This window comes from Dermacentor variabilis, chromosome 4, assembly GCF_050947875.1.
Source record: "Dermacentor variabilis isolate Ectoservices chromosome 4, ASM5094787v1, whole genome shotgun sequence".
Taxonomy (NCBI): Eukaryota; Metazoa; Arthropoda; class Arachnida; order Ixodida; family Ixodidae; genus Dermacentor; species Dermacentor variabilis.
This window is the reverse complement of record NC_134571.1, coordinates 148,696,975-148,724,862: the sequence shown is the minus strand read 5'-3', so window position 1 is coordinate 148,724,862 and position 27,888 is coordinate 148,696,975. Positions and strand designations below refer to the sequence as shown.

The following is a 27,888-nucleotide window of genomic DNA, read 5'->3' as shown; positions in this document are numbered from 1 at the left end:
TCTAAAGTGCGCGCAATTTGAAAAATACCACGTGACTGCCGGCTGACGCGCCGAGCTTTTAGTGCCCTCAAATGTCGATGTTAAGTTGAACGAATTAGCAAAGGCTGCTCCGTGCGCACAGATCGATTGAACAGGCTGTCGGTGACTGCGATAGACGTTAAGTGACAAAAAGGGCGTACCGTTTTCGCAAATCCTTCAACGAAAAAGCGGCCGCAACGCGCGATTGGGAATGGGACCGGAGGCAGCTTTTGACGCAGCCCACGCATTTTGTTTTTCTTTTCTTTTCCAACCAATGAAGGAACGTGATGGAGGGAGCGAGGCTGACAGTATGACGAAAGACAGAGATAAAAACCATGCTGCCTCCGGTCCATCGCTGTCCATCGCAGTCACCGACAGCCCGTTCAATCGCTCTGTGCGCGGAGCAGCCTTTGCTAATTCGTTCAACTTACATTTGAGGGCACTAAAAGCGCTGCGCGTTAGCCGGCAGTCCCGTGTTATATTTTTTTAATTTCGCGCACTTTAACGAAAGGCTGCGAAACAAATTAAACAGGGCAATCACCTCACAGACAAATGAAATAACCCGATATTTATGAACAAGCGCTACAACTTTTGTATTGAAGAACTTTCGCTAAAGTTAATATTTAAAATGTTAATTAAGCTATCTTTGTTAATTACCGAGCTTGGTGGATTTCAAGAATATTTCAGGACGTCTCCATATAGCCCAGAACAATAAAGCGGCAATTCGACACGCGCAGTGCCTATGTGTTCTATTAATACTTGGCCCAAGTTAGCTGAAACACCCCGTATATGGCGGTGACCGCAGTTAGCACATGTTCCCGTGCGCACGTACTCCGAGCGTGATGTACGATCCGAGCATGACGGATGACATGCTGGCGAAGCCCGACGTCAGGAAGCAGTGGAGCTCGGCTTTGGTGACGTGCGGCAGGTACGGGTGCAGCATCAGCGTCGACTGCTCCTGCGGTGGTTGCGATGCATATGGCGATGCGTGTGCGCGATCACTGTGCCTAATAGTACACCCGTCTAGACATCGAAACCATCTTTTAGGGCCGACGAGACTCGGTCATTTGTAAAGAGCCTAGCTGCCGACTTTCGTCAATGCGATGTGGGCTATCCGATGGCCTTCTGTTCCTGAACACGTGCTTGGTGTTTCGATTCCCGGCGCCTGCTGTGGCATTTTGATGAGGGTGGAGCGCAAGAAACTCGTCTATCACACTTCGAGTGTAATTTAGAGAACTCCGAGGGATCAAAACTGATCCCTAGCAATGTGTTGTGGTGTCTCTCATAGCGCCTGTGTTGCTCTGAGACGGTGAATGTCATCGATCATCGTTATTACGTCCTTTAGAGTGGCCGTACTGGAAAGTTCAGAAATGGTACCCGTTATCTCAAACACGCCAAATAATTTCAACTCAGTTTGTAGGTCGAGAGGAACCCAAGTAGCAGGACCAAGGTTCGGACTGGCTGCTAACGATTCATCATTGGCTTCTACGACTGCTACTACTATATGTATGAGATATTCACTGTAAATTATATTTCCCCTCTTCGTTTTCAATGTGATTATATCTGGTAAATGTGAGTTGTATGTCACTTTGCCGTTGCACGGCTACGTGACCTGACGCTGGCCTCTGTTCAAGTTACAGGGAATTAGAACTTCTACCTAAAAGCAGCCTTTTCTCTCACTCTTCATGATATGAATCGTTCATCACATAATAAACTTCCGCGTCTACTTCAACAGCACACTGAAGATGGAGGATAAAAAGAAACAAGACGCCACTGCACTCAATACTAAAGTAGACTTGAAAGTCAACATTCATATGAAAACTCTACATTCAAACTCACGTGGCAGAAGAACCTAATTGTGATGCAAAGTTTCGCGTTAAGCAAAATCGAAAATCAAATCTGTCTCTCCTGCGCAGTGCGCTGCTCGTGTCAAAGATGTACTTAAGCAGCATCTGAAGGGCATACCAACGTAAGCACTACTACGAAAAACCAACGTGGGCCGACATAGGAGCAATTTGGCCCCAAGTAGATCATTCACTGGTCCTGCTTCGTCTGGTACAAAGGGAAATACCACTTCCAAGATAACATTGAAAACACAGGGGAAAACAAGATTTTTTTATATTTATTGCACAAGTACTTCACGTTCTTTTATATGTCATTTTTATTGTTTACGCTGTGGGCAGTGCTTTCTTTTGTAAAAGAATTTGGACATTTAAAATTAAGTGAAAAACATTTGTCATCAATCCTGTAACCGAAATCAATTTTGTTCGTTTCCTTACTATCCTCAATTAACATTTTGTGTGCATCTTCACCACCAGCCCAAGTGTCGGCATACATATCCCACGAACGCGAGCCAATTAGTCCACATTTCTGAGAAAGAAAGAAATGCAGCTATTCATCGGGCCAGTAATGACACTCGGAACATGGCCGTATGTTGCTGGCGGAGTTATGCTTGGATGTGTCGCATATATGGTTATCTGTGCTTGCATGATATGTTAAAGCTTTCCCGCCCTCTGTGCAATGCGCCGAAAGTAAACCTAACCCATATGCTCCTGGCCTATTCGACTTGTCCTGCCCCCCCCCCTCCCCGCAGGCCGGCACCACTCCAAACCTGGGAGGACCGGGAGATCTCACCGCGTTCCACGGACCCGGCAAGGCAGAAGATGGCCGCTTGTCGGGCTGCCAGATATGTTAAACATGAACGTTTGAGTGCAGTGGGACAATGCGGGGACCCAGGGGGCCAGGCAGGTCCCAAATTGCCTGTCCAAATAAAGTTTTTTTCCTCCTCTTCCTCCTCCTTTCAAAGCATCAGCGCAGCATTTTTAGTGTTTCATGCTACCTGAAAGCTTCAGCCATGGAGGCAGTGATTGTTTCTCCAAGGAAGGAGTCAATTATGCAAGACATCTTTTTTTCTTGTAAAATGACGGGAAAAGCGATCAGTTGAAAATCTATTGAAACTACAGAACAAAAATTTGAAAAGAAGCGGACGAAAACAGAAAAGACATGTCAATGAATTGCCACTTTTCTTGCCCACTCCCCCTTTTGGTTACGTCCCTTTTGTGCCCTAGCGCCCATACATCCTCCTCAGCGCGCACAAAACGTTTCACGTACTCCATTGCGGCTACGTCCATGATACAGGCCTACCCGATTTCTTGTGTTTATTTTCAAGAAACGAAAAAACGTTCCAACTTTGGTCATTACAACTTAATTGCCGACGCATGAGCTATGGTCATATTTTGTGGTGGCATGCACATGTTATAAATACTGCAAGCGCTTGCCTATGAAACATAGCATCGTCACGCATAACGCAATGTTTCCTATAGCTAACTCTTAGCAAGCGACGTCGACGTGCTGCTCGCTGACGCCGTTCTTGCGTTAAAGGTACACAAACGGAAAATATTAAGCTGAGGTAATTCGACAGCTTATCTATCTAGAAGTCTACCATGGCTTTCCGGGCGCCGATATACGAGTTTGTCGCGTATAAACTGCCACCAAATGTCCTGCTGCCGCTCCTTAATTTGAATCGCCCTCTCTAAAACTGAGGTCATGCCGTAATCTCTACGTCATGATCTCTGCCACTTTCTGTGAATTAGCCACTCCTCTATCAACTCGCGTCGGCGGCGTTCCTCGAACCGCCCGCCTCCTGCCTCGGCTCAGTCTCCCTGCTAGAGGATGGCGCCAGCCGTATGTCACAGCGCGCGTCACACAAGACAGATACCGTACTCCACGACATGTGGCGCAGCACTGATTTTCCATTTTTGTCGTAGTCGCGCTTACAGAACCTATTTTCGCTACGAGTGACAAATTCGTCATTATAGAAGCCTAATCTTTCAATTTAACTTTTAATTTAACTTTCAACTTCACTAATATTTTTTCTTTAATGTCTCTTTAACATAGTTATAGTCTGCATGTGGTGAAGTCGTTTTCAGGTAGCGGGCTTGTGCGCTGACCGGGTATTGGCTGTGGTAGCTGACATGCCCAGAGCAGCTGTCAGCGCTCCGCCACTAAATGCAAGTTTGTATTTAAAGGAATACTAAAGAAAAAGGTTATTTGAACTGCATTTGTAAGATACATCACTATAATACCGACAAATTCACTATTACCATGAGTAGGAATCGTGTTAACTGAGAAAAGACGCAAGAACGGAAAAGGGAGTGACAACGCCGTCTTTAAGTTGCCGAACTGGCACGTCGTAGTGCCATGCGTCTGATCAGGCCTATAGTTTCGTTTCTATGTTTAGACAAGGACTACATTGCATTCTGAAAGAACCAAGGACTCGACAAGATTTACTGAGCTAAACCGACCCAAATATGAATGCATACGCCCACGTTCATGACGTCACGCTGACGTACCGACACTAAGGTTTCAGCGCGAAATTCGAAAAATAGAACACTGGACAGTTTTTTTTTCTTTTCTGGTAATAATCAACCTATTAGCACTAAATCACCGAAAATAGAGTTTTGCAAAAATATCTCATCACTCGATACTGATTTAACGTTTCTCATGGGTGCTCCCTTTAAAGCTGACTTACCAGTCAGCATTCATTTCCTTCGCCCAGCCTCTGCATGAGCGGCGTTTCTAACAATGACCCCGTTTTCAAGCGAGTCCAATTTCAAGTCTTAATTACCGGTCCGAGTAGCAGGTTCCCGGCGGCGCATATGGACTCGCAGGCGGTGGAGCCGACTACTTGGTTCAGGAATCCGCCCAGCCGGGAGACGATGGCTTGCATGATGCCCCAGTAGTAGAGCACGTTCACGCAGAAGCCCACGTAGAAGATCACCGGCATCGCCTGCAAGCCGTTTACAGCGCTGGCTGCAGCGGCCCACTTTCGTTCAGGCTACTGAACAAACTAAACTCAATTGAAAAACATTAAAAACACACACACACAGGTAAATTTTTCAACGTTGTCATCGAGCCCGTTTCCGCACCAAACTACAGCGAAACAAGGTTTAGCTTAGAGTTGTGCACGGAACTCGCAGTTTCACGAGGTCTTGGTACATGATGGCAGATTTACTTTACTGCAGAAGGATTTGCGGCATTGACTTCTTTTCAAACGGTGCGTAACAAGACAGTGTGCAATCGCGTTCGAGATTTGTTGGCACGGAGCTTCACGCTGCCCGATTCCGGAGGTCATTCGCTTGCTTCCCACGGAAGCAGCGAGTCACGTTCGAGACCTTTCCACATGAACACGTGCCATTTATATGGGACAAACAACCCGTCGCACTCGTGCTACCAAACCTTGATTCCAAACCCTATTTGAGAGATTTTGAGCGCTACCTCGACGAAACGGGCTATCGTGCGGCCTGATTGCTCGTTCTATAGTCGCTCGATCACTCGGATAGGCCATCGTAGCTCGGTCCTCAAATTCTAGAATTCGTCGTTCATCGCACGGAAGTGCTTCGAATGCCTGGCCCTGCTGGACGAGTTCGCGCTCCATCTGTATAGACTGCGTCCGCTCCTCGGTTGGCACAGTTATGGGAGCGTAAACTAAACACGAGACTAAATATAAACAAACGTTTGCCATTTCTGTGGAGAGAGATAGAAACAAGATGGTTCAATGATATGCTGGAGATGTTAACCTGGCTGTTCGCCAGACATGCTACTCCCGGTGCAGGGTGATGATTGTGATATATACAGCGAAAAACACTTAACAGCACATATAGTCGCACACACATATATATGTATATACATCTATAGATATATTTACAAAGTTCCCTGAAGGCTCGTGGCCCGCAGGAAGGTCAGCAGCACTTTCGTGGCTCGTAACGCACAGGCAATGCTTTCCGTAGATCGTATGCGTGGTCGAAGTGTCACCAAAACGTTTTCGATGCGGTGTTCCAGTAGAAGCGCTGACACGACAACACTGCGTGCGGTTAGCTGCACGAGGCTCGGTGCGTTGGCGGGCGATGCATATGGGCATGCTCGATCACAGAAATCGCGGTGTTCGAGCAACGGGCGCAAAGAAGTGTACAACTGTCGATAGTATAGTTGCCACTCTCGGGGGAAAAATATTCCAGTGGGAAGTGCGAACCCACCTTAATGGCAACGTCGAGATACTAACAAAAGCAGGCTACGGGATTCAGCGATAGCGATCTCTGCCGCGTCGCTTGTTGCCATCGCGCGAAAAAGTGTGGCCCAATACTTGAACTTCTTCAGAGTTGCCGCGTCAGCTTGGTGTGGCCAGTGTTCGGGGGTGCTTCGCGTTAGACGTTTCGCGGTATCGTCTTCGCTCTGCGAATTTACGGTCGAGCCTCCCAGGTGGGGCAGCGCGTTTTTCGGCGGATCGCGATCCGCCGTTCGAGGAAAAAAAATCGACCGTGCGCGTCTTACGCTGAACGCCAGCACGGGCAGGAGCGTGGACGTGTCGTTGCGCCCGTTGGCGAGCAGCAGAACGCCGCCTCCTCCGGACACGGACAGGTTGGCGCCGGCGGCCAGGTACCCGAACAGGAATTCGCTCCCTCCGGACGCGTGCTTGAAGAAACGCCTGATGTGCTGCGACAGGCACACGACCAGGATCCGGCCCGCCGGCCAGCGCAGCATCAGCGCCGCCGCCACGTACTGGAGCACCAGAGCGCGCGCCAGCACCAGCCACGGGATCTGGGCGTGGCAGACGCCAGCGTAAACGGGGCTGCCGGAGGCAGTCGGAGACAAACTATTTTTCGCGTAAGTGCATGAAAATGTGTGAACACGAAACACTGTGTTATAAGTGAGGAGCGTATGTGAGTCCTTTTCCCTTCGCTTTGCTTTGTTAGGGGGGGGGGGGGGGGGGGTAGGGCTCCAATCCGAATGATGCCGAACATGAAAAATTGTCTCAATGTATCTCCCACTGCACTGCTTTGTTAAGGGGGCTCGAACCCGCTTAAAAGGACTTATTTTCCACGTTTTATTCGGGCTCTTTCCATTTCGTACTGCGCACGAATGGAAGATAAATTCATTTGTCGCGCGTTTTTTACCATCCGCGGTGAGCTTTCAGTAACATTACAATATGTTCTCCCACAAGGGACGTATACAACCTCGGGAAAAAAAACCTAAGATCACTATTTGAGTGCATTCCGGATCTGTCCAATACCTGGTCCACAAGTCGTGGGATACTTATTCCTTCGTTATAACCACTTTAAGGTACTCAAATTAGCGATGCAGTGGCGAAACAATAAACAGTGCCTATTTGTACGACAATGAGAAGGAAATACACACAAAGGGAAGGCGCTAATTCCAGCTCGCAATATTTTGTTTTTGGAACTGCAGGCGGAGGCCATTCGTTACGGAAATTCCAACGCGCATTTGTACAACGCGCGAGAAATCTTTGTAAAGCGATAGATGTCTTATTTTTAATTATTACTATATCGTAAAATGTAATTGTCCTTACCTTGCTTTGACTATAAGCGCTCCCATAACCATGCACGTAATATATTTCGCAGTTTAGTTTAACGGTGGGTCTCTCGAAACTATACAGTGCTATATATTTTTTAACAGTTCTATGAGAACTACATGTTTCTAAGCACTGACTGTAATTTCAGTTCGGCCCATTTGCCACCGTTGTCATAAACTTACGTTTTCATCGGCCAGTAATTAGCTATATGCGCCGAATATAGCCCCTCCCATTACGACGGCTGGAACAGAAAATGATACGTTGTTGAAGTAAGAGTTCCGCCTTTTATGAGCAGCCTTCTTTATATGCACGCGATAGTTCGCGCATAAAAATTCACAGCGCGAGCCTAGCTCGACACACACACACTGGCTGCGGGCGCGATGTGCGCGGGTTTGTGCGCATGCATGGGCACGCACGGTTTTCCGGCTGCTGGAGAGTGCGTAGGCGACGGCGAGGAGCACCGCGATGCCGCCCAGGGAGGTCAGCCGGGAGAGGCGCTCGCGCGCGTCGAACACCAGCAGGCAGACGCCGACCACCAGGATGGTCAGCCACACCATGGGCATCCTGCGCACGCGACAGCACCCGTGTCAAGCGACGCTGCACGGCACCCGGTTTTATATACGTACACAAAGCAGCAAGGTGGGATTCAAAAAAGAATCCTGAGGTCTTGCGAGCAAACACCGCTATCTGATTATATATAGGCACGCTGTAGTGTGGGACTCCGAATTAATTCTAGCTACCTGGGGTTCTTTACGTATACCCTGTGCACGGTACATGAGCTTTCTTTTTTTTTCTTTTTGCATTTCGTCCCGATCGGAATGCGGGCGCCGTGGGGATCGAACCGGCAGCTTCGAAGCTCGACAGCGCCATGCCATATCCACTCGGCTATCGCGTTTGGACGGTTCGAGATGAGATTGACCCGTCGGTATAGTTGGTCGATGCTCATCGTTGAAGGACTTGGAAATCGCTGTACACCTGGTGCGCAAAACACCCCCAAAACGGGGGAAGACACAACGAAAGTTGGGACAGCACTTGGTTGTAAACTAAATATTTCTGCTAATACTAACCGCTAACTATAATAGTTACGATTACGTAGTTGTGCATGATAGAGAATTAGTTTGAAAATACACATGACTTGTGCAATAACGACAGGTTCAGTTTAGAGAGAAGCAGCGTGCCGTCTTTGGATGCGTATGGTTGTACATGTATGGCTGGTTTTGCACCACGTTAGTAGGCGCGTCCTCTAAATGATTCATTTACGAGTTTAAAGCACATCGACGGAACATACAGGCGCCACATGGCCAACTTGAAGTCAGGTCGCAATAAACATGAGGAAAATGCCCTTACCCCATGTGTCGAAGACCGCATACAGTGTGTTCAGACTAAATTTAGACAAGCTGTTAAAACAAACGGGTACAATATATCATTATGGGACCTACGGTGTTCATTCATCACCAATGTTCGAATAACAGGTTTCCATCGTAAGTCACACACACACAATTAAAAAATATAATTAAGTAACTGTGCAATAACTTTCTGGATGTCTTGCACGAATTATTCTGGTTGTGCAAGAGGACAGATGACTGACACCATCGCTCTCATAAATGTATAATGTGGCAGTCTTTTTTTTATCTTAGCTGGGAAACCGTTTATAGAGCCAAAGAACAGGTATACGTTAGCTCAAAGCCGCAGACGTTGGCTGTGTCGAGAGCGCCGTCTGCAAGGTTGCACTTGCAGTATTTTGCATAAGGTGTTTTGCCGTACTTGGGCATTTAGAGATCAGCCTTCGCACTAAGTAACCGTCGCAGGGTGGGGAGAGATAGTCCGAGCTGCTTACATAGTCTGCAACGCGGAAGAGCACATCGACATACAGAGCTTCAACGGCAGTGGCCAATGTCTTCCACAATATCTTCCACAATATATAAATATTCCTTTAAATTTTTCCAAATTACCAGAGCAGTTGGCGCGTGTCCGATGGTGAGTCTATACTTGAGCCATCAAGCAGAATAACAATGCACTTTTTTTCAATATTTCTGTGTAAAATGTTTAAAAGCTGATGCAGCACTGCTGCCTACTCCAAACGCTCGTACAGAATCTCCATACGTGCAGTCTTCTTTTAGTGCAATATTCACCCCAGGTCTACCGACGGTCCCGTTTCAATGTATAACATCTATCCGCAGCGGCAGCTCAGTGCATGGCTATGTCCTTGCGCTGCTAAGCTCGAGGTCTCTGGTTAGATCCCAGCCGTGGTGGCGACATTTTGATGGATGCGAAAGGCAATAATTCTCGTGCAGTTAAATTTAAGCGCATGTGAAACAACCACGGGTGCACGAAATTGATCCGAAGTCCCCCCCCTCCTCCCCCCCCCCCCATCGCCGGCCTCATAACGAGATCGTGTTTTCGGACACCGTAATTTGCTATTTCAGTAGGCCGTCATGATTTGTCCCGCATACATGTTCCGTGGCGCTGTGCTTACCTCTCGCGGTATCGCAGCGCGTCCGCCGAGGCCATGATGGTGGTCGCGTAGCGCTTCAGCAGCGCCCGGCCGGCCGCGAACAGGAGCACCAGGAGCGTGGCCAGGGCCAGCAGCCACACGGGATGGCACATGTCGGGACCCTCGGACCAGTGGCGGGCGATGGCGAACAGCAGGAACGCGTGGTAGAGCACGACGCACGCCACCCCGGTGTACAGCCGGCTTTTCGCGCTCTGCATGAGCAGCGTGAACGGGGCCAGCCTGGTCGGATACACGGACGAGAAGCCTTCCTCGGCGATCGCCGTGTCCATCTCGGCTGCGGTGACGCCGTGACCGCCGCCTCCCCTGGGACCCGGGCCTTCGACGGGCTGCGTGTGGGCCACCCAAATACTATACGGGTCACGCTTTGCAGCTGATGAGTTGTGGGGTTACTGCCTGCACCCTGTAAGTGGCTAATCAGGCTAATCGCCAGGGCAGCCCGCAGAAAAATTGCCGGGTTTGTGACAGCGCAAGTCTTTCAAGGGTTAACTTCCAGCGATAGGCCTCCTCTTCAAGTACAACGATTCAAGTACAAAGGTTGACCAGTCACCAGTCAGCGTGTTGGTGGCATGCATGACAGTGGCAAAGTGCCATGCGCATGCATGACCCTGGCAAAGTGCAAAGTGGCAAAATGCCATGCATTTTGCCACTTTGGACGCCAAACCGTTAAACGCCAAACCGATAAACGCCAAACGCCAAAAGCCGATGGACGCCAAACCGATAAACGGCGTCATCGATGGACGTTTGCCGGTCCATCGGTCACTTTCTCGGTCATGCATGCCACTTTGAGAGCACTGCGATCGCGGCGGGCGAACACAGTCACGTGATATTTTGCAGAGAAGCTATTTATTTGATGGACCTGTATGAATGAGCTGTTCCAAATTTCAAATTCCAAATTCAAGAGAATGTTTCTGGACGCGGAGTTTGGCCATTGTTGCTCGGCCTGCAACTAACAGCTTCGCTGGATAATCCACCACCATATAAATGGTCCGGCCCGATTTTTTTTTTTTTTTTGCTTCGCAGTGACGCGAAAGAAATATTACGCAGTGGAAATTAAGTCTGATGCTGCTTAGTGGAAATTAAGCCTGATGCTGCTTAATTTGATGATTCGCCGAAATCTCTCTAACTTTTGCTTCGAGTGCGTTTTCTTATTTTTAAGAGGCCCCTGAAACGGTTCAGTCAAATTTTGTAGAAGCGTAGAGTACAGTTAAAGTTAATCATTCACACCACAATTTGTGTGAAACATCTCATATTAAGAGAGTTACGGATCATTACTGGTTACCCTCCTCCATACTAATGCATTTTCTCCTCAACTCGTTCGCCGAGTGATCGGGGCTAAGCTCCGCCTTCATTGGCTCTGCGTCATGATGGCACGTTGTGCCGTCGACTTCCCGATTCTCTAGGAGCGAGCGCGCGAAGCCTCTCCAAACTCTCCGCCATCTGCTTGGCAGTCGACCCCAAGCAAGAGCTATCGAATCAGCGTGCGTTGCGAGTATTCTGTCGCAGCGCAGAACGTGTCTGGTATTCCGGTAACCACAGACTAGCTGGGCGTTTCGACGGAACGGTGGAGGCATAAACTCCAGCTGATGAATTAACTTTAGCGTAGACGTACGTGTGCTGCCTGATCGGTCTCCACAGTCCAGCCACCCGTTGGCGCAGAGCTTAATCAGCCAAACATTAAGCTAATATTGCTCTAACCAAGTGTAAAACATTTCTAACATTTACAAAAACAACGTGTTAACGATTAAACTCCTGCGAAAAATTTACACCAGCAGCAAAGAATAATACATTTTGTTACTGCTACTGTGTGTGGTTGAGGTCTATGCCACCAGGTGGCTGCACCGTGCAGACCACTCACATTCGCGGGAACAAGTGGTAAAGCAAACATGTCCGCAATAGACATTAGTAATAGGCGATTGGAGGATTGGTGGAAGAAAAGTAGAAAAAGACGGAGACGTACAAAAGCACAGTTCGCAATAGGGAATCATAAAATTCGGGCGTGGTAGTTCATAGTGTTTTGTTTCTTTTTTCATTGTTTAACCTAGGTAGCATATCAGGCAGTACAGAAGCAAGAGCTTGGTGGCGCAATCCACCGTCCCGTTCCAAAGGGGACGCTCATAACATCCATCCATCCATCCATTCACATTTGCGCTTCTGCTCATCCGTTAAATGACACGCAAGGGGACACAGCCAGGTTCTGTCCCCTAGCGCTTGCCTTTAGCCTAATACCGGACTCGCGAAACGCGATTGCGTTTAAGTGTAAAGTGACGGCTGCAAACGCGCAAGTCCTGGCGCCGATCGGATAGCAGCAGTCCGATGCGCTCAGCCAGTCCGCTCGCCTGCTGCCTTGCAGAGTGACACGATGTCGCAGCTTGACATATCACCAGCCGCTACGGTTGCAGTCCACAACGCAACGAAATCGAATCATAGTGCTCGGGAAAAGACTGAGACTGACTCTGACCGCGGAACTCTCGCCAAAATAGAGTACGTTGTAACACAAGCAGACGACGCTTGCTGTGTGCCGGAAGTGCTTAAGTGTGGTGAGAAATTGTTTTTGTGCATTCTTTTTCTGTTACTTTCTTTTTATAGAAACAAATTAACTAACATTCCAACTATTACGAACATCATATGTTCACCGTAAAGGTGGAAAAATTATCGATGACGTTCCCTGGGCCGAGAATCGTATAGCTCGCCCACATGACGTCAATTGGGTGATTTACGTCAAATGGGTAGAGGCGGCTGAATATTCCGCCGAGCGGTGTGCTGCAATCGGCAGCGATGTAGATTTTCAAAACCTTATAATAAATTACACGCTTTACGAGGAGCACATAGATGCGTCAATGAATGATCAGACTCAGTACGTTTGTAGAAAATCATCAAAATCGTTTCATGGTCCCTTTAAGAGTTGTGAAATTAATAAAGTAGTGAATAATTTGAACTAATCTGATTGCAAAAAGTGATTTGCTCCGTTGAGTAGTGACGAACGTTCGCCTACTGCTTAAGTGCAAGCACACAATTTAGAGCTTGGCCGAAATTAGTTGGGACAACATGTGCATGCCTAGTTGCCACAATCGGTTCTTCTGAGCATGAAGGACTTTCAAACACGTACGCACCGAGTACATAGCCAAAGCTCTATACACGAGGAGGCGTGTGCACTGAGTTATGCCATTTTATTAGTTTATCGGTCACGATTTTGTTATCCTCTCCAAGAAAAGACTAAATCTATGTCAAGTTTTGCGTCAGAGCCACCTTGGAGTTTCCTGCTTCGTCAAAAACTTACGTCTTCTGGGCGCTCGTTATGCTTGAAGTGCTGTTCAGCGAAATTGATTTGTATAGAAAGACAGCATCTCTTCAACTACTGTACTTGCCAGAACATTCGATCGGACACATGTTTACAAGGGTAGGGATAAGCCCTTGGTTTATCACGATGACTGTAGGTGCAGTTCAACGCGTTTACGCTTACGTGGGAGCCATGCCTGGTCGTCTTATGTTAGCTTATTAAAGTGCACATTATCTGTGATTTCCCTTTATTTATTTTTTTAGTTCAGAAGCAGCACTACTGTGAGCTGACATGAGAAACCATACAAAAGGCCATCTAATTGGTCCAAGCTCACTGACGCTCAAGACTGTCGGCGAAAAACTTTTTCATGGTGACATAGACAATTTTTCAAACTAATCCATCAATACTTCAACAAATGAAACTCCCGTTTTCACTTTTCGCTGTTCCGTCTGCAGGCTCTGTCGAAACCACAGTGTGTTAAATCTGCCGCGGTGGCTTATCGCCGTATTCAGAATGGCACCTTAACAATGCCATGCTTCACTTGATTTCAGTGACGCCTGACGCGAACGCGCCGAAGGAAATGCAATGAGCATCTTGCGGCAATATCACGCGTGGCGTAGTATCGGTCAAGTTTAGCGCGGGCTTCAAGTGAAGGCGCATTTCTGCATACGGGGTTTAGTCGCTATGGTGTTCAAGCTGTTGAACTTGAGTTTCAATCCAGGCCGCAGCAGCCGCATTTCGACACGAGCGAAATGTTGAAACAGCTGGTGTACTTATAATTTGATGCGATTTCAAGTACCGCAACAGCTCAAAACGAATCGAGAGCCCCGCACTACGTATACTGCCTCATACTGCCTGCGTAAAAGGCACCAGATACTGGAGAGGAAATTCCCGATGCGGGAAAGTTAGAAGAGCTATCTGCAGATTTGCTCATCGCGCCTACGTCAGACGGACTTAATAGGTTGCTAAAAGTCAGCCGGTCGGCTTTGATAGCCGAGCAAAAGAAGGATGGCAGCCTAGAAAACATACGCTGCATTGTCAAGGAAGGTATCGCCAAGAAAAATGCTCGCTTTGTGGAAAGAGGTGGGGTCCTGTACCGGAAGTATCTAGACCGCAGGGGAGTGTAGTTCGATGAGCTGATCGTGCCTCAGTGCTACCGTCAGGATCTGTTGCGCTTCTCGCACGGGGGTTCGTGGTCCGGACACCTAGGAGTTAAGAAAACTAAGGACCGTCTCTTGCAAGAGTACTATTGGCCAGGGTGTTTTCGGGACGCAGACCACTTTGTGAGGACATGTGACACCTGTCAGCGGGTGGGCAAACCAGGGGACAAATCGAGGGCGCCGTTGAAGTTTGTACCTATCATTACGGAGCCTTTTAGACGGCTCGTTATTGATACAGTGGGACCTCTGCCGGTAACAGCCACGGGGTACAGACACATTTTGACTGTGATCTGCCCAGCGACAAAGTTCCCTGAAGCAGTGCCGCTTAAAGACCTCAGCTCAGTTGAGATAGTCAATGCACTACTGTCAATATTTGCGCGAGTTGGTTTTCCTGCGGAAATCCAATCAGATCAGGGCACAGTGTTTACTAGCGCTTTGACGACAACTTTTCTCGAAAGGTGTGGGGTAAAGCTGTTACACAGCTCGGTGTACCACCCACAGTCGAATTCCGTAGAGAAGCTCCACTCCGTCATGAAGCGTGTGTTGAGAGCTTTGTGGTTTGAACAACAAACTGACTGGGAGCTGTGTCTGCCTGGGGTGATGTTTGCACTGAGGACCGCGCCGCCTGCGGCTACGGGGTTTTCGCCAGCTGAGCTAGTGTATGGTCGCTCGCTGCGATCTCCGCTTCGCATGCTTCGAGACGGATCACTGCCCTCTCCAATGGCTGCAGACCATCTCTTTCACAAATGGCCGCCTCCTGCGCTGGAGCCTCGCTTTGCAACAATATTCCTTTGAGGTGCGTTACAAAAAGGGGATTCTCAACGGTAACGCCGATGGCTTAAGTCGAAGCCCCTAACGTAGGAATCAGCCTCAGAGTTATTTGTTACTGATGTTTTTCTTCCTGAGGCAGGATTTTTAACATATTGCTTTTGTTTAGTGTTTCAAAGTGATGACGTGCTTTCTAGTGCAATTTTCCAATTTGTGGACGCGTTCTGAGTGCTGCTAGACTACTGTCAGGAACTAGGCAGTGGTATAAAAGGGGAAAGAGCCTGGCAGGGCTTAGTGAGGGTTGTGCCGTGCTTGCTGACTGAGCGGTTGAGTTTCGGCGTAGTTCTAACGCTTGCCGGGAACGAGAACAAAAATGTCAACTCTCCCGAAGTCCCTTTGCAGTGTCCTGTGTGAACCTGAACGATAGAACGAGGCCTTCTCTGTGCGCTGCGCTCAAGAAACGCCGAAGGACGCCCGACTTCGGTTATGAGCATCATCGAGCGACATCCCTCCGGACAGCGGATGCAGTCCCCTGACCATCGGGATCTCCTTCCCCCGGCGGGGCGGTCTGTTACGTTTCGCCTACGACGCGCGGTATAGCCGGCGCGGATGCAGCGGACGCCGGGGCTTCGTTCAAAGCGGCGGACATTTTGGCCCGTTCAGCGCTGCCGTAACGCTTCCTGCCAAGCGCGTCCAGGCATGTTTCAATGCCACGTGTCTTCAAGTCTGCGTGTGTGTGTGTGTGCATGTTGGTGCCCACGCTTGTCAAACCGCGGCAGCCGGGGAGAGGAGCTCCCCCAACTGTGAAGCGAGGAGGTCTGACCGGCGCCGGCCCGGCGGATGCGTCACCTACTCGTCTCAACGTGCCCGAGCGGCGCCGTCACGTGCGCGTCTATCGAGGCGTTCCTTCTTCCCCTCGACTCCGAGAGTATAAGAGCAGCTGCTCCCGGACGCCGAGGGAGGCTCCGATTTCTTCAGTTGAGTTACGTGCTCTCCCGTCTCTCCACTTCGGTCGACCTGACCGCCCGCTCTTTTGCGATGCTAGAATAAACAAGTTGTTCTGTTACCAGTCGACTCATGCTTTGCCGGGACCTTCGGATGCTTCCAGTTGTGCCCCAGGCCGCCAGGCCAACGCTACCCTTGGGGCTTGCGACCCAGGTGCAACAACGGGTGTCAGCGCTGAGATTCCAACAGACTGCACGACAGGGGAACAAGCAGACGCAACGGAAGCACCTCTCTCTTGCTGCGGTGCGAAGTCAAACAAAAACATGCAGGCATTCGGTTTGTGTGTTTTATTATTTCTCCACGCTTTAATTCGTCTATTCAAGTAACATATTACACAAATAACAAATGTTGCCTAGAATAATTCTCTAAGTCCCGTGTCATGACGAGCGACGTCACAATGAGAACACGTGTACATAGGCGCACTAGCACGTGCACGTCATCGTCCGGCTAGGAGTGCGGCGGACGCTAGGAGAAGGGAAAACGGCGTTCGGTGTGAAATTTCAGACCTTTCCGCGGCGCGTAGCGGTGTAATACTTTACAGACGCGATCGTTATCGCGCGATGTATGCTCGGCGCTTGTCAGTTAAAAATGGCCAGGCCTGGTGAGGAACCCTTTAAAGCTGCTTACGTGTGGGAATGCGAAAGCATTCCCACACGTTTGTAGATCTCGGAACGTCATTAACGGGCTCATTTTATACACTCATGACGTGAAGCCACCTCCTCCGCACCGCCACGTGCGCCGCCAAATGAAGCACGCACTAGTCTGGGCGATGGCTGTGAGGTGACGTGTGCAATCAGGCACGCACTAGGCACACCTTCAGTAAGCCACAACCGTGAAGCAGCCGTGGCTTCAGGGAAGCGTGCGCGTCTCTCACACCGGAGGCCTGGCTTGTTTTGCTACCCAGAGTGAAATTTACAAAATTTTGTTTTCGAAGTCACTAACTTACTTTGTTTACAGGAACCTTCCTGAGAAATTTGACGTCAATCCTAGCGTTTCTTTTTACTCGTTTTTACTCTTTGCGGCGTCGGCCATTGTTCGTCACGGTGCAATTTCGCCAAGGGCGTCACCAACATGGACACCTAACGTTTTCGCCTTAAAATATCGCGTATTCTGCGTTTGCTGATGACTCGTACTGAGAACTGAACTTTATCTGCACTAGTTGTGACAAACACGGCTTTGTTATATACAGTGAAACTTTATTTTTCCTGCTCGATATACAATAATGTTGTGTAAAGACATCTGTTTTATCATGACCACCATGGCGGCACCTATGCGGTTACGTATGTCAATGCATGGGCGCTATAGAGTGTATGCACAAACGGCGGCGACCGGGCAACGCGCCATGTTGGAGCGCAATCCGCAACGGGGAGAAGTACGCACGCACTGCCGCGAGTGTGCGTCAAATAAGTGGCGTGATGCGCTGTCGTGTGTTGCAGCAACCACTCCGTAGTAACCCCAAATAAGCTGAAGACAAAGTAATGGAAATGACCGCTTATTTTTAGTATGCTCTAAGGTGTGCACATGCGTGTGCAATAAAGATATGGAACTTTTTGAACTGCTACGACGTGATGCATCCCCTGTATCAATATGCGCGAATCAGTTTGTTGTCGGCACTTTTTAGCAGGTGCGTACGTGAACCATCAGTTGTTAGACTATGCGTATCTGTCCCGTACAAACGGGTCGGATCGCGGTCAACCACATAGTTTACTATAGTTTTACCCCCGCGCGGCCGTCTGCGCCATGTATCCCTTTGTTTACATAAAATCGGCGCTCATATGCACCCCTAGCTTGCAGGCGCCGCTGCAGACTTTAATTTCTACGTTTCCGTGCTGTAGGCCGTCCGTCGGAACTGTTTGATGACAGCAATCCCCACTGTACTCCGTCACAGTACATGGGGTATACGCTGAATGCATCCACCATGCAGCGCTCAACGAATGTTTGGAAGTTGTTAACAACCTGAATTCAAAAAAAATATATATTGTTGGGTAATCGGCAGGATCTGCAAACATGGTATAATTCTAGTACGCCAGCGCTGGCGACACATGTTGCTACTGAGCCCTGGGGGGGGGGGGGAGGGGCGAGGGGGAGGGGGTTGTTTCGTTGAAGAGTTCTGACCGGTGGCGTACAGCACGAAAGCGTAGTAAAGAGGAGCCTCGTTTGCGAGCGCCCCGCTTTCAAAGTAATGACCATGCAAGGACACGTGTAAACAACAAGTGATATTAATGCCAATTTTATGTAAACGAGGTGCTATACGTCTGCGCATACGGCACCGCTTGGAAAACCACAGTGAAATACATATGTTTGACTGTGATCCGGTGAGTCGGCGTCCAGCTTGCACGGGACAAATACGCATTGTCTAACAGCCGATGGCGCACGTGCTTGCTCAAAAGTGCTGAGAGCAAACACAACATCTGTAAGGATTCAGAGCGAGTTGATCCGTGCGTGTTGATACGGGAGATCGATCGCGTCGTCGCTGTCCGGGAAGTTCCCTATTTTTGTCGCACAGGCGTGTGCACGCCTTGTAAAATGCTGGAAAAAACACGAATTTCCATCCACTACGTCTTTATCTTATCTCCTTTTACTTTGGGACAGTTGCTGCGACACACATCAGCGCATCACACCAATTATTTGACGCGCACTTGCTGCAGCCTACACGCGCGCTTGTCCCCGCTATTCAGTGCACCAACATGGCGGCGCACGCTGCCCGGTCGCCGCCATTCATGCGTACACCCTATAGGGAGCTTTTTCTCTAGAGCTGATAATAACTCCATGACTCGGGGGTATCGGCCAAGAATTGGGCGAGTTTCATGAATGTGGTAGAGATACGAATTTAGAATAATCTAATTATACGGCGAGTAAGTGAACATGCATAGAATATCAAAATAGTAAACAACCATTCTTATCGAATAACAAAAAAGTATGAAAGAGACGATCAGCGAAGAAACAAATGATCGATGAGGTCAAAAATTATAATTGGATTCGCGAATGCACTTCCCCATGGCGATGCATATACCCCTCCTGCGATAGTGCCCCAGCAGAAAAGCCCAGAAAGGCGCACCAGCACAGGAGAGTCCAATGGCAGACCAAACTGTCGGATCAATTTTCAGAATCATTTTCCATAAGGAGGAGAAACACCGGCAGTACGGAAAGTAGCAGCCAATTGCTTCTAATTTGTTGCAGAACTGTCAAAAGGAGAAAATAAATAGCAACGTCTGTCCGCTTTTACACTGGGGAGCAACGCCTACATAAACGAAGGCGACTCTAACTTGGCTATAGAGTTAGTGTCCGCGTTGTGGAGTGGAGCCCTCCATTTCATTCCCACTCCCATTCCGGGGAGTGAATATCCTCCGTAATTTCACTCCTTTCAACTCCTCGGAGTGGTGAGTCTTGGACGATTCCCAATCCTGGAGTGGCCGGGCTGATCTATTCCTCCAATTGCAGTAAATAAACGCTTTCTGTAATTGTAGACTACACTTGCTCTTGCCTGCCTATAGCAACTATTAAGAACGTTTCAATGTTACCACTGTTACGTCGAATTTTCTCGCAGAAGAAACATGCCTAGCGGCTTGTTATCTCTTCAGCGCGTTGTTGCCTGTAATTCATAATATCTACTGTTTCAAAAGAGGCATTCTGTCATATTGGTATCGAGAACTATATATGCCTGTGTGCTGCGAAAACGACCAAGAGGCTTTAAAAAGAATTGCACAAATACTCGTACGGCGGAGCACATGGCTGTCAATTGCGGGTAGATCACATACCTGGTCAACGCAGCACCCATACTGAGCGGACCTTATTTTCCAAACATACGAGATGAAAATTTAAGACAATTGCACGTGTAATAAAACTAGGCCGAGAAACACATAGAACTTTATTACATAAATGTTATTATCTTGCTTACCAAATAGCGTCCGCTAACATATCTTAGCTGCAAGGATTTAGAACGTACGAATATGTGACGTAATTTAGGGTATGCTCAGTTCTTGTGAATAAAATATATCCCAAAAATTCCACTTTGTGGTGACAGCCTGTAACGCGGTACCCTCTTCCGCAGTCCTTTAATTTTTGATAATTGGGAAAAAGTGAAGAAAAAAAGCAAGTATTCTTTCTCTCTCCAGGCTTCTTCAAAACCTTAATTTAAGAAATGGTTCATAATGATTGATGCTTTCAGAAGTCAAATTGCGCTTCGCCGTGTTTACGCGGATTTCCTTCAGTGTACCATTACGTCAAACACAGCGTTAAATTGTGACATCATGGTGAACCCATTTTTCAGGTACCAGAGTGCAGCTACCCGCCCGTGATTGTTGAAGTTGGCTAGACCTTAACTGCACTGAAGTGTTCGGTGCATAATTCACGACCGACACCGCACGTTGTGATACAAGCAAGGCTCGTCTTTTGAATAATCCACAATCTCCAAAAACGTGAAATTTTTTAGAAATATTGTTATAGAAATAAAGCAAACGACAAGATAACCTTACACCGTTGTGCATGTCATGCATCCAGCTTAGTCTGTCACTTTGATGAATAACATATAAGAGAAATGCATTGATATGTTTTGCAAGGCGATTGATTTTGCTTCATATCTATACTTGCACATTAATGGCCACCATTTTTTCCAGGACATCTCTGACCACCTGTTCTCGTTCGTTATGGAAGTTCGACACTGTGAGAAAAAAGGATGACGCGCCTTCGAAATTTACACGGACTCGAGCTGAGTGCAACCATTTGCGACGTCGTTATTGACCTCTGTCCTTGTATCGTTCGTCATGCGTGTTCTTGTTAAACGAAGAAACTTTGATAACTACAAGTTCATCTCTTCAGATGCACTTCAACCTCGTAGCGCAGAAAGGCGTCTAGGTCTTTAGAAATGTAGAACAGGCACGCAGAATACCATGCTGTTTGTAATTAGGGCGCCAGAAGCAGTCACCTATAGGTGGATACTGAAAGTACCAGTAAGAGAAATACAATATATCAATCAAGTCTGATTTTAGTACAAATGGCAAATTTACACGTTTGGTAGTTTTGTATATTTCGCTTATAATGAACATTTAGCGCTCAAGGCCTATGTGTCCGTAGTCGAAATCGGTGGCCCGTTCCATCCGAACTCCGTACCAAAATTTCGGGCTATCAAACAATTCCCATTTCGCCTGTCCTACTTGCGCCCTCATTCCATTCACATTGCATTTCGGGTGCTTCAGAATGTGAAATGATTCCGGAATCATTCCAACTCCGGAGTTTTCCACTTCACTACTCCGGTTAGTTTGTTGTCTCTACAGGGGAAAAGCTGGGCAAGAAAAAAAGCCAATCAAAACGGCACCGCCACGTTGCTACCTTTCATTTTCATAATGCTAAACATATTAGACATACGATGCAAAAAATTAAGCATTTACCCGTTGCACGTTGGTATGAACAACGTCTAAAGTTTGTTCCGCATGTTCTTCAGAAAGAGCCAATGGCGAATGATGAAATTTCGGCGAGTGAAAGTACGTGCTTGCAGGCACCCACAAACAGATGTCGCCACCATACTGTGGAGGCTCGGGATCACCTTGATGGCGCGTGTCGTTTGAATCGCATTCTCAGCGTCTGCGTGCCTGAGCACAGTAGCAACATGGTAGCGCCCTTGCGGTCACCGTTTTCAATGCACGGGCGCTATGGGGAGCTTTTCCTCGAGAGTTGGTTCCATTAACTATTTATGAGTGTCGACTAAAGCGAAACGGGATTGCTCGCGCGCATCTACGAGTGTTTAGTCGACAACGTACCAAACCCGACAAGGCCTGCTGCGCATAATATTGCGCCAGCTATGGCGTCACTGCTTCGCCTTATGTGCGCAAGTGCAAATTCTCTTAAAGGGCCCCTCACCAGGGCCCATAGCAAATTTTGGTTATATGCTGGAAGTTGTTACGTGTCCTCTAGGGAGCATTCTGCCGCAAAAATTTTTCAAGTCGGCTCATTAATAGCCGAGATTGAAATATTTCAGTGCCGCAAACCCATAATTTCAGCAGGCGGGCTCCACTACCAAGCAAGACGCTCTCTCCACTCGCCCCGTCTAGCCTACGCAAGCGAAATTCCTTCCCTGCGCTCTCCCATGCCGGACCTCAAGGATCGCGTGATGCAAACGTCACAAGTCCCGCCTTCATTTTTTTTTTTTTGCTCTTCGCTTTTTTTTTCGGTGTTACGCAGTTCCGCCGACGGCGTCACGCGTGAGCGGTTGTTTGCGCGCTGTGCACAAGGAAACATGACTAGCAGTATAATTCAGTGCTACACGAATACTGCAACAGAACAAGCGGATCGCAGAGCGCGATCACGCGCTGGAACACGGTAGAAAATGGCATAGTTTCGGTACCTGCGCACGCGACCGCACGACCGTAGAAACAAGCAGACGAAGCGAAGGTGATCTCTCTTGCTTCGGTGCGAAGTAAAGCAAAAAACAGGCAGACATTCCGTTTGTATATTTTGTTATTTTTCTAAACTTCAATTTGTCAATTCAAGGAACAGATCGCACAGATAACAGATGTTGTATTGAATAATTCTCTGAGTACCGTGCCACCATGAGCGACGTCACACTGTGGACACGATTACGTAGGCGCATGGGCACGATTACGTCGGCAGCGAGTGAAGTGGGAATCGGCGTTGGGATTGAAATTTCATATCTTTCCGCGGGGCGTAGCGATGTAATACTTTGCCGACACGATTGTTATTGTGCAGTGTATGCTCTGCGCTTGTCAGCTCAAAATGGCCAGACCTGGTGAGGCCAGGCTGGTGAGACCTTTTTAGTTCATGCCAATACCATTCTGTGCACACTCAAAGCAATTTTTGTTCTTTTTTTTTCTGTCTATAGATATCCACCCATTGCACTTAAAATATGGGCCGATCCCGGAAATAATGTTGTCTAAAAATGTGGGCGTATCATAAAATATAAACCCCCATGCAAGCAATATTGCGCGTGACAGCGACAAGCGACGCGATGGAGATGACTGTCACGCTCGCTCCTCCCTTACAAGTTGTACACCATGCGAGCGACGACTTCGAGCGACCTCTCTCCGGTGTTACCGGTATGAGGGCAGCAAATAGGCGTCGGAACTGGCGTGACGTGTGCTTTGTTAATTTGAGTTGATGTGTTTCACTGTAAAAAGCAGCGTAAAATATTTCTGAAGGTCTTTCAGTAGGTTCTAATCCTTGCACGTACAAAAGTTCAACCGTTTGCTCGTTCCGTGCGACAATCGGTAGCACTTGAGTGATGTACTACATCCAGCTCCAGCTTCGCGCTATTGGCTAGTCGCATAGCACTTCCGGGCGACAAGCAACGAATTCTATTTTCGAAGGCGCTATATCGTAGCCTTCGTCGCACGGCACTATGTTTTGCTTCTCACGCTTTTGTTCCACCAATGACGAGAGCGGCCCTTCGTCGCGTGGGAATCGTGCGACCAGTGTCAGCGGTAACACTCAATGGAGCGTCGCATCGAGCTTTACTCGTAGCCGCTCGCCATCAGCCCTCGCAGGAGCAATGATTCACCTCACACACACTGATACAGCAGACTGACCTCAGCAGCCGACGCCTCTGACGAGCGTAGCCCTCCCCAGTGGCGTAGCTAGGTCGTCTGGCACCCGGGGCCCATAGGTCTTCTGTGACCCCCTCCCGCACCCCCTACCCACCGGGTGTAGTCGAGGAAGGCGAGGATATCGACAATTTGCGGGTGTCCTCAGACTTGCATGACACCACCCCCCTGGCCCCTTGCACCCGAGGCCCACGGCCCCCCGTTGCTACACCACTGGCCCTCGTCATATCACGCCCCCTTTCACCCACCCCCCCTTTCAAAAGCACAGGTGAGATCGCCCACGTGGTGGCGGATGTAGTGGCCGCCGGCAACTCAGCGCATGCGCAGGCCGTTCCCACTTCACTCCTCCTCCACCTTCCTCCTCGCGCAGTCCTTTTTCAGCTACCGCGACGCTTTTTTAACGCCGCCGAGGCACGCAGGAGCTCAACGCAGGAACAGGCACTCAAGAGCTGCCCTCTACAATGTGAGCAGTTTGCGAGGCTTTGGCTCTCTGCGCACGTGCTGGTCTTCGATGAACTCCTTGGACGCCAACTTTGATATGTGCCAGTAGGCATGGGCCACTCATCAATGAACCTATCTGATGCCCACTTGGGTCATTGGTTGTGTGTGTCACTGCATGGGTATTTGCTGCTCTTCAATGAAAAAAAAAATAATTTGGAATTTATACGATGATGACACAACCGAACTTGCGTCCTATATATTCAGGCCATCTTGTCCTAATATAAGTTTACAAACACGCCACGCGTGAAATTCGCGGTCTGCCGCTAGATGGCGCAGTACGTCAAGACGGAAACGCGATAGAGTAATCCGGCTGCATGTGACGCGTCTCTGCGGTGGCAGTACGGCGTGTCTCCACATTGATCCAGTAGGCGATACGTGAAATCGCGTGAGCAGGCTTTCCAGTTAAAAACCAGATGCGCTTTCTGAAAGCTTGGGTGGTGCGTGGATGCAAGGCGGCAGGAATAATGTTACCGGCCAGCACGCCGAAACATTATTTTCGATTGTAGCACGAAGCCCGCCTTCTTGGCTAGGCAAGACAAGGTGTGTGGAGAAGCGCACTTGAAGAATTTCGCATATCCTTTATTCTAACGGCTTCCTTCGCCGACATTCATCGTGGGATTTGTGTTCTGTCGGAAATTTTTTATTTCGGCCGTCATTGTTTTTTCTCAAAGCTTGTTTGAAATAGCAACATTCTTAAAGCTGAAGGGTTAGTTACAATTTTGTAGCTTGGCGATAAACAATGATATAAATTCTATGGCTTGCACCTATTGAGACATCTAACGCGGACAAAATTTATGCATTATATGCCGCTGTGATATGTACAACCAATTTTTGAGTTGAACTTTTACAAAACTCTTGTATGCAATGTAACAATTTCCTCTAAGTTATAAACTTATGTATCACTTTTAACCGTTTTATATCTTTTAACAGACGCAGTTCAACTAACTGCAATGTATGTTCTGGGGTGTAAAATCTCCGATGTGTGAACTTTGAGTTTATTTTTTATTGTTTCGACTTATCAATTTCCGACAATTTTTTCCCGGCTTTGGAGCGGAATGAAGCTCTTGCTTCTACAGTCTGCAGAATTTATATTTCGGTCTTAAGTGCAACAAACTGCATTCATATATCATTTGAGCGGTTTCTCTATTGCGAACATTTCTGCTGTTTCACATTTACTTTGACTGGAAAATCGAAGTTGGCCCCGAGGTAAAGACCGGACAGTGTCCTTTGCCACGTTCTTCAAGATGGTTGGATGACTGCCGAGCAACATTTTCGTCTGGTGGTGTTTATAGACAGCTAGCAACAACGCGTTGCCTACATACACGATCCGGTCCGCCCACGCTTCGAGTGAACAGGCAGTACACACACCTTCGTTGATTTCGCATTTCCGATAAACACAGTCATATTCGCTGTATAACGGCACTGTGGACACATTGTCCCGCTAATCGGCTATGCAGCGGAGTGAAAGCGGCGTTTCGTTGCAGGAATGAGCGCTATAAACCGTCGCTTAGTGGCGTTTCCACTGAGCGACTGCGTGCAGATTGTTATGACATCTGTCGGAGGCGGAGAAGACCGCAAACGTTCAGCTAAAACCTCTCTAGTACGAAACAGTGCGCATCAAAAGTGCCGCGTCAACACTCACGAGGGTGTCCGCCTCGCTGCGCTCCCTGAAGCCGGTGCTACTGAAGGAGGGGCGGCGTGGGATGCCTCCGCCGGGGCCGACCGCTGTCGGAGCGCCCTGCCCATCGCTGGCCTGGGGGCCGGCGTCGACCGACGGGCGCTGGACTTCGGGCTTCGAGTCGCTGGTCTTTCGGGGGCTGCGGCCTCCCGGGGCCGCTGGCGCCAGGAGGGACGCCCGGTGGTCGTACATCGCCACTGTTCGCCTGACGCTCTTCTTCTTCTTCTTCTGCTTCTTCTCCTCGTGCGGCGCGTTCTATGTGCCTTCTGCAAGCGAACTATAGGTATCATCATGGCCACGAAGGCAGCGAAGTGTAGCTCAATGTTCTCAGTACCGTGTCGGCAATGTGACAATGACCCTAGCCAAAGAAACTATAAAAACAAAATAAATCATATTAAAATGGCTATACAGCCAACAGAAATTATATACGCTCACATCTGCCGTTCCACCAAAACACTCCGCAACGTCAGCAGTCATTTTCGCATCTCACGCCTCTATATATTTATTAATAGCGCACGTGGCATGGATAACCACCCTTTCTGGCGGCCATAAGCTCCATCACAACTTCTTTTTTTTTTTTTTCGAAGTTTGCCCTGCCGCATAAAACATCCCTCAAAGCGTGCGTTTTTCGTGCCGTGCGTCATTATTCCTGTACTTGTTGTCAAGATCGGTTCCCAACTATAGCTCAAACTTTCACACTAACGGGTACAGCGCGAAAAACACAAGGACGACAAAATGAGCGGACATCACAAGCACTGACTCGCTACTGAAGTTTATTGAAAATCACAGAATTGGGGGGCGAGGGGGGGGGGGGGGTTCAACCTTACATACATTCTAGAAACTGGCTCTTGAACACCTGGTTCATGAAGATACTCATAGGCAATGAAGTGGTCTTACATCGTATACGAAACACTAAGTACACCGGCAACGCGACCGCAATGTAGCTGCTTTGCAGCGACATCTGTTAAGAGGACGTTTTACAGCGGAGCTGTCCTAGGCGATAGTTTCGAGCGCTTCATGATGTGCGTAGGCAAAAACGATGGCGGCGTCTATAGAGATAAAAAATAGGTTAAGCGTAAGGCAAAATCGTATCAGCGTGTGTGTCCCATGCAGCCGCGTTTGAGGCCAGATGTGTCAAAACCGGTGATGGATGATGGATGATGGTTTCGTGCGTTGCGATCTACTTAAGAACATCATGGCCGCAAGTTAAACCCTATGCCTTAACGACGACGGGCGAGAGCCTTGCCGTGGAATGTGCCGACGCATGCGCCGTACAGACTGGCGACGGAATCGTCGCCACCATACACGTTCATGTCGGGACGTCAAAGAGGTACCTGAAGACTTTACGATCGACACATTTGGGTGGATCCTCCCGGTGGACGCCAATCTCATCATCGTTGTGGGTGACTTTAACGTCGATGTGTCTCGTCCTGACGGAAAGTGGTCCTCGGTGTTTGTCTTGGAATGATTCGGCCTTCAACGTTACACCACGACGCGCCATCGGTCGTGCATAAACCTAACGTTCGCTAAGAACATCTCCAGTGTCGTCACAGATACCATGGCCGTCTATCATAGCGACAATAAAGCCATAATTACTGTGATCACGAGATAAATGAAATACAAGTAAACATAACAACGTGCGTATTTGTGTTATATTGTTCTGTTGTTTTATTTTGTTTTATTTAAAGTTATATACAGATCCGCTTGTCGACAACCTTCACAGAGTGAAACCGCCCTCAATTTTTTGCTTCGGTCGACTCTGCTTTCGCTTTTCGAATACATGTAAAACGCAGAAATGATATTATGATGCAATTCGTTTACCGATTTGAATTAAGCTTGTTGAATTCGACAGAGAAAGTTATATTCTAGGGACTACAAAAGCGAAAATGGTAACCAGGGCCAAGAAATTTCTGCGAAAATTCCCGCAAACTGGTGCCTGTTTATAAAATTGAAGTATCAAGTTTACAAATCCATAACTCTGCACCAAAACAGATCATCGAAGTTTTGTAAACGACATCGGTTAAATCATCTAAAATAGACAAAT

The 27,888-nt window shown here is 48.3% G+C and overlaps 1 protein-coding gene across 3 annotated transcripts in view; it reads right to left on the bottom strand.

Annotated features, from left to right (window-relative positions):
• The window catches only part of LOC142579894 (putative transporter YutK), a 47,030-nt gene extending 20,961 nt beyond the window's left edge, over positions 1–26,069 (bottom strand). For 2 of the 3 annotated variants that reach the window (XM_075690563.1, XM_075690565.1), the window contains exons 1-6: positions 25,809–26,069; positions 9,864–10,228; positions 7,804–7,951; positions 6,349–6,615; positions 4,646–4,807; positions 851–976 (exon numbers count right to left, since the gene is read on the bottom strand). In XM_075690563.1, coding sequence (XP_075546678.1) covers positions 851–976; positions 4,646–4,807; positions 6,349–6,615; positions 7,804–7,951; positions 9,864–10,228; positions 25,809–26,036 — 1,296 coding nt within the window. In that variant the 5' untranslated portion in view covers positions 26,037–26,069. The remainder of the gene's footprint in view (positions 1–850; positions 977–4,645; positions 4,808–6,348; positions 6,616–7,803; positions 7,952–9,863; positions 10,229–25,808) is intronic. The other variant, XM_075690564.1, reaches the window with a different exon arrangement.
• Between the last annotated feature and the right edge of the window lie 1,819 nt (positions 26,070–27,888).